This window comes from Elephas maximus, chromosome 10, assembly GCF_024166365.1.
Source record: "Elephas maximus indicus isolate mEleMax1 chromosome 10, mEleMax1 primary haplotype, whole genome shotgun sequence".
Classification (NCBI taxonomy): Eukaryota; Metazoa; Chordata; class Mammalia; order Proboscidea; family Elephantidae; genus Elephas; species Elephas maximus.
In genome coordinates, this window is record NC_064828.1 from 29,529,391 (window position 1) to 29,536,670 (window position 7,280).

At 38.0% G+C, this 7,280-nt stretch overlaps 1 protein-coding gene across 1 annotated transcript; it reads left to right on the plus strand.

Moving 5' to 3' along the window:
• The first annotated feature begins 3,370 nt into the window (after positions 1-3,370).
• Positions 3,371-4,340, plus strand: LOC126083598 (olfactory receptor 4N5-like). Its single transcript, XM_049897475.1, has one exon. It carries the CDS (start codon positions 3,411-3,413, stop codon positions 4,338-4,340), a length of 930 nt encoding a protein of 309 aa, XP_049753432.1. The 5' UTR covers positions 3,371-3,410.
• The last annotated feature ends 2,940 nt before the right edge of the window (positions 4,341-7,280 follow it).

Here is a 7,280-nt window from a genome sequence, read left to right on the forward strand (position 1 = left end):
AATGCACACAGAGGGCAAGAGGAGAAAGTGGGAAAACATGCAGCGTGAAAGAAAATGGAGAACTGAGAGGGAGAGAGAAAATGACAAAACAGAGAAAGAAAATGAGGCTGGAAGGAAAAAAAGTGGTAATAAACTAACAGGGGAAAATGAACCACAATCACACTTAGAAAAATAAATTGAGCAAGTAAAACTCTTGGTTTATGAAAAGGGAGAGAGAGAAAAAACATAAAGAAGGAGGCACAAATAGAGTTGCAAAGCAATTGCTGGTCTGACAGTAGTCTGGCCTCCAGGCATGTAGAAGCTTCCCTGCAGGTGTTTACGTGTCTCACCCTACAGATGAACCTGTTAATTAGTTGACCAAAAGCAAAACCCATTGCTGGTGAGTGGATTCCAACTGCCCCATAGGGTTTCCAAGGCTGTAAATCTTTAAGGAAGCAGACTGCCACATCTTCCTCCCCAGAAGCCACTGCTGGGTTCCTTAGTGGCCAAGTGCTTAATCGCTGCGCCACCAGAGCTTCTTTAATTAGCTAAAATGGCAAGAAAGATTAGAGATATAATGGTGAGGATTTAGATTTGTTTCAGCCTCTTCCCACTAATTTGGCTAAAATATTTTTTTTTCTTCCCCTGCAGAGGGCTATAACTTCCAGATTTCTTTTTTGTAGGAACTTATTACACCTAGAACAATGTTCATCTGATCAACATTTGTCGTTAGTCTCTGGATCTGTGCCAAACACCATTTCAGAGTCACAGGTAAAGAAGGTACATAGATAAGAACGGGACAAGGGAAGAAAGTAGATCCAAGATGTCAGGTGATAGATAGGGAATCCCATCTGTTAGGTAACAGTGGAAGAACAGAGATGAAGGATAGGAAATAAAAGAGTAGAAGAGCCTGTAACCCTTGGAGGTGCTCTGATGCCTCAGAGATATCTTCAAACACTAACACACCATGAAATAACTAACTGCATGTAAGCCTGTGGGAGGCACACATTGTTAAGAGTAAGTAGAAAGAGACTCTGACTTAGTTTCCTGACAGTATTTTTTAGGAAATGCTAAAATGAATGCTAAGGCAAACGCCTGTCTAAAAAAAAAAGAGTAAAAAGTGAGCAGGGAAGTTAATTTGGAGAATCTACAAAATATTTGTTTTCTATTAAATTTTATTTTGGTCCTACTTTGTTTAAGCTTCTTCCCACTAATTCAGCTAAAGCAGGATTTTTTTTTTTTTTTCCCTCTGAGGAGGGCCATAATTTCTGGATTCCTTTTTTGTAGGAGCTTATTTTAGTTAGAACAATGCTCATCTGATCAGTATTTGTCCTTAGTCTCTGGATTTTGTGTGTGAGTAAGTATGCATTGTATTACCTGCAGAAATTCTACCTTGAACTGCTGGTAACCCATGGAAACCTCTGTATTAGCCACTCTATTCAGCTTTAGAGATGTATTAAAGCAGACAGTTTTGATGTTTTTGAAAACATGTACCCCAACATACTACTGTGTAGACTGGCTCTCTGTTATTTGGACTTTTCTATGTCTCTCTTTTCCTTCTTTTCCTCACCCCTCTCTCTTTCTTTTCTAGGCATCACCTCATTAATACTTTCTGTCAGAGATTTTCCCTCCTCTCTACACATATGTTCCACAGTATCTACCTAAAACATATGTTATTTAATTAAATAGCATGGGGGAAATATTGTTATATATATAGTGCCTTAGTATATTTTTCTATAGACCAGCATTTTTTAAATTAAAAAATTTCATCCCATTATAAAACATTTTTGAGCATGTACCTTTCATATATATATATATTTATTTATAAGTTGTACATATATAATTGTAGTTATATATTATTTATATTATAAATATTAAAAAGTAGGGTTTTAAAAGAATGGAATATAGTGTCATATATATAATTATATGCACTATATAAAAAAAAACAAAAAACAAACCCATTGCCATTGAGTCGATTTTGACTCATAGTGACCCTGTTAGACAGAGTAGAACTGCCCCGCAAGATTTCCAAGGAGTGGTGGACTCGAACTGCCAACTTTTTTTTTAGCTGTCTAAATCTTAACCACTATAACACCATTTATATAAATAGTTGTATATACACATGTAACTTTTTTCTTCACATCTCAGTGGATTATCACGTGTACCTTCTGGAATGAGCACACCCCCACTAAACAGACTGACAGACTGATCCCTAAATCTAAATTTCCCCCACAATGACTATTCTTCTTTTTATTTCGACAGGGTTGAACTTCTAATTTGAAACCCAGCAAAGGAATGATTTTAGCCTAGGTATATTATTTTTGGTTTTTTAAGTACACAACAAGAAAAAGCATCCATTGACTTAAGGCTGTGATAAATAATTTTTTTTTAACAGTATAAACTGACTTGTACACACCTGCATTGTTCTAACAGTTGCTAAAACAAAACTCATTCTAAAATCAAGTAACATAAAAAAATTATCCTCAGTTTTCTTGTCTTTGAAATGAAGGGATTAAACCACAGGTTCTTTAGAGTTACTCCTAGCACTTTAACTCTATGATTTTGTGAGTTCAGATAATCTTTTCTTTATATACTGTCAAATTTTGTACTGTATCATATTGTTTGTTGACTCTCCCTTGGGTGTCATACTAGTATCAGAGAAAGAAGTGGTCTGGGTGTATAAGTATTTGAGACTGAGTTAGTGGCAATTTAAGCTGCATGGATGGGGTATACAGTGGCCACAAAAGTGATATCTAACTAGGGATACAACGAGGGGATTATCTGTAAATTAGGTGAAAGGTAAGAGTTATTATTTGGGATCCTGGTGATCAGTTTGGAGTCAGAGAAGGTAAGAATGACAGACTAGAGGGAGGGCAATAAGACAAATTAGTAAGAAAATAGAGAGAGAAAGCAGAGCGTTAACACTCAGAGACTGGGAATTCCATAGGAATCGAAGGAAGGAAATGCCTAGTAAAGTTCTGGGTCGTGTGATTGAGGAGAAAATTGGTCTAATTCCTCAAAATAGCTTTGCTTCCCGCATAATAATAATAAAAAAAAATACGCTCCAATAAGTCAAAGATCTTAATACTTGTAGTTATGTTGTCTCTCAATCAGGAAACTTCTCCTATGACTCAGGAAGATAGAAAGCCCAAGGTATAGGAAGCTAGACCCCTAATGTGGACAGCAGTTTTTTAGAGGTACATGGTTCAATGCGAATAAGAGTGTTGACCTGAGAATAGTGTTTTTTGTTTGATTTTTTTTTTTTTTTAATTTGAAGGAATAAAGGATAAAGGAGTTTACCCAGGATATTGAGAAGGGTTAAGGTGTGTTGTTTTTACTGAAGTCATGGGTGTCAAGTGCTTTTAGCTGGAGAACTGTGGTGTAGATGGATGATATGGAGATAAACTGTGCTTCTTGATGTACTGCAGGCCATGGAGATGGAGATAAGAAACAGCACAATGATGACAGAATTCATCCTTCTTGGTCTTACCCAGTCTCCAGATATTCAGCTCCTTGTCTTTGTGCTAGTCTTAGTTTTCTACCTCATCATCCTCCCTGGAAATTTCCTCATCATTCTCACCATCATATCAGACCCTGGTCTCTCAGCCCCCCTCTACTTTTTCTTGGGAAACCTGGCTTTCCTGGATGCATCCTACTCCTTCGTTGTGGCTCCCAAGATGCTGGTGGACTTGTTTTCTGAGAAAAAGGTGATATCATACAGAGTTTGCATCACTCAGCTCTTTTTCTTGCATTTCCTTGGAGTTGGGGAGATGTTCCTTCTTGTTTTTATGGCATTTGACCGTTACATTGCTATATGTTGGCCTTTACAGTATTCAGCTATCATGAAACCTAGAGTTTGCTATGCCTTATTGTTGGCTCTATGCCTTAGGAGCTTTGCTCATTCCTTTTTACAAATGGCACTTATCCTCCACTTGCCCTTCTGTGGCCCAAACCAGCTGGATAACTTCTGTGATGCCCCACAGATCATCAAGCTGGCCTGCACAGACACTTTTATAGTGGAGCTCCTGATTGTCTCCAACAATGGATTGCTCACCCTCCTGTGTTTCCTGGGCCTTCTGGCCTCTTATGCTGTCATCCTCTTCCATTTAAAGGGACACCGTTCTGAAGGGAAGAGTAAGGCAGTGTCCACATGCACTACTCACATTATCATTGTATTTCTTATGTTTGGGCCGGCCATTTTCATGTACACTCGCCCCTTTAGAGCCTTGCCAGGTGACAAAGTGGTTTCTCTCTTCCACACAATGATATTTCCTTTGTTGAATCCTGTAATTTACACCCTACGGAACCAAGAAGTGAAAGCCTCAATGAGAAGATTATTTAATCTGCATATAGCCAGATGAAAGGAAAAATTTTAGATAAACAAGACTTGAGGAATTCGTCTGAAATTAATTTATTTACTTCAAAAAAAATACATCTTTGAACACCTCTCATTCGTCAGAACAATTCTGGGCACTGGAGAAAGAGTTATTCTTGAGATAGACAAAGTTGCTATTCTCCTGGATATACAATCCAGTGGGAATAGAAAGATATTGAGATGCTGTTGTTAGGCACAGTTGAGTTGGTTCTGACTCATAGCAACCCTATGTACAACAGAATGAAACACTGCCTAGTCCTGTGCCACCCTCATGATTGTTATGCTTGAGCCCATTGTTGCAGACACTGTTTCAGTCCATCTCATTGAAGGTTTTCCTCTTTTTCACTGATGCTCCACTCTACCAAGCATGAAGCCCTTCTCTGGGCACTGGACCCTCCTGATTACATGTCCAAAGTATGTGAGATGAAGTCTTGTCATCCTCACTTCTAAGGACCATTCTGGCTGTATGCCTTCCAAGAAAGACTTGTTCGTTCTTTTGGAAGTCAATGGTATATTCAATATTCTTCGTCAACATCACGACTCAAAGGCATCAGCTCTTCTTCAGTCTTCCTTATTTATTGTAAAGCTTTTGCATGCATATGAGGCAATTGAAAACACCATGGCTTGAGTCAGGTGCACCTTATTCCTCAAAGTGACGTCTTTGCTTTTTTAACTCTTTGAAGAGGTCTTTTGTAGTAAATTTGCCCAATGGAAAGCACCATTTGATTTCTTGACTGCTGCTTCCATGGGTGTTGATTGTGAATCCAAGTAAAATGAAATCCTTGATGGCTTCGATTTTTTCTCTGTTTACCCTGATGTTGCTTATTGGTTCAGTAGTGAAGATTTCTGTTTCCTTTATGTGGAGGTGTAATGCATAGTGAAGGCTGTAGTCTTTTGATCTTCCTCAGTAAGTGCTTCAAGTCCTTTTCACTTTCAGCAAGCAAGGTTGTGTCATCTGCATAAAGCAGGTTGTTAATAAGTATTCCTTCAATCCTGTTGCCCTGTTCTTCATATAGTCCACTTTCTCAGATTATTTGCTCAGCATACAGATTGAATGAATCTGCTGAAAGAATACAAACCTGAAACACACCTTTCCTGACTTTAAACCAAGCAGTATCCCCTTGTTCTGTTTTAACGACTCCCTCTTGATCTATGTACAGGTTCTTCATGAGCACAGTTAAGTGTTCTGGGATTCCCATTCTTCACAATGTTATTTATAATTTGCTATGATTCACACAGTTGAATGCATTTTCATAGTAAATAAAACACAGATAAATATCTTTCTGGTATTCTCTGCTTTCAGCTGGGATCCATCTGACATCAGCAATGGTGTACCTCATCCCATGTCCTCTTCTGAATCCGGCTTGAATTTCTGGAGGTTCCCTGTCAATGTACTTCTGTGACCAATTTTGAATGATATTCAGCAAAATTTTTACTTGAGTGTGATACTAATGATTTTCGAATTCAGTTGGGTCGCCTGTGTTTGGAATAGGCATAAATATAGATCTTTTCCAGTTGGTTGGCCAGGTAGCTGTCTTCTGAATTTCTTGGTATAGATGAGTGAGCACTTCCAGCACTGCATCTGTTTGTTGAAACATCTCGATTGGTATTTCATCAATACCTGGAGCCTTTTTTTCCCCCAGTATCTTCAGTGCGGCTGGGCTTCTTCCAGTACCGTCGGTTCTTGATCATATGCTAACTCCTGAAATGATTGAATCGCAATCAATTATTTTTGGTAAGTGACTCTGTGTATTCCTTCCATCTTCTTTTGATGCTTCCTGTGCCATTCAGTATTTTGCCCATAGGATCCTTTAAGAGAATAAATTTAAAAAACTGGTTTTAGGAAGAAATATTACTCTTACAAAACTAAAAAGAAAGCATAATGATAGATTGTGACTGTGGATTGGGTGTGACCATTTTACTTTTAGTTACCAAGCAAGGCCTTTTTGAGGAGTTGGCATTCCGGCTGATACCTGGCTGAGTGCTCTAGGAGCAAAGCATTATAGGCAGAGAGAACATATAATGCAAAAACTTAAAGATGGTAATGGAGTTGGTATATTTGAGGAACATAATGAAGGCTAATTTGGCTTAAGGCTAGTACATGAATGTGAAATGATTGGAGTTCAAGTTGGAGTTACTGATAGTGTCCAAAATATATGAGGGATATTCAGTAAATATCAAGGGTTTGGTTTTTACAGTAATTGCAATGAGAAGCCATTCTAAAGCTTTAAGCAATTGATGTAGTGCAGTTTCATAAATGACTTAGAGTCACATTCTGAAGATTCTGTGCAGAGGTCAACAAGTTTTAAAATATCATAGAGGCAAATATTATTCTTGTACATATGTTTTGAAAGATTTTTTCAGTAATTAGGAAGAGGGAGGTGAAAGGCTGCTGGGTATTCATTTTCATGAGACAAAGTTGTGAACATTTTCATTTCTTTCCACCAGAACTTCATGATTAATATTAGCAGATTGTTATGAATTCTAGCTATATGTTTGATCTTACCCTCAATTGATTTCATTCTGAGTACAATGATGATAATTCTTTGGTGAACCAGCCTGTTCTGTGGCAGATTGCAGAAACCATTCTAATTATTTTAAAGGTAATATGATTTAATATAGGGAATTAATTTCTTACAAAATGGCTGAAAAGCCTGGAAGAGCAAGCTATAGGCTGGGCATTCAGGGATAACTCTGAGAATAAAACAGAAGACCTAGGTTGTCAAGGGAGCTATTTTTGATGCAATCTGTGCCACCTCTTGTCAAAAAGCCACCATCACCTCAGCCACAATGATCTAGAGCCACGAACCCCTATCAGACCTCTCATGGTACTGCTTCTCCTCCCCGTTAGCTGATTTCCACATTCGAGTCTCACATGGGTACATCTAATGAACAGCATCCAAAACATATCTAGAAATCAAATTCA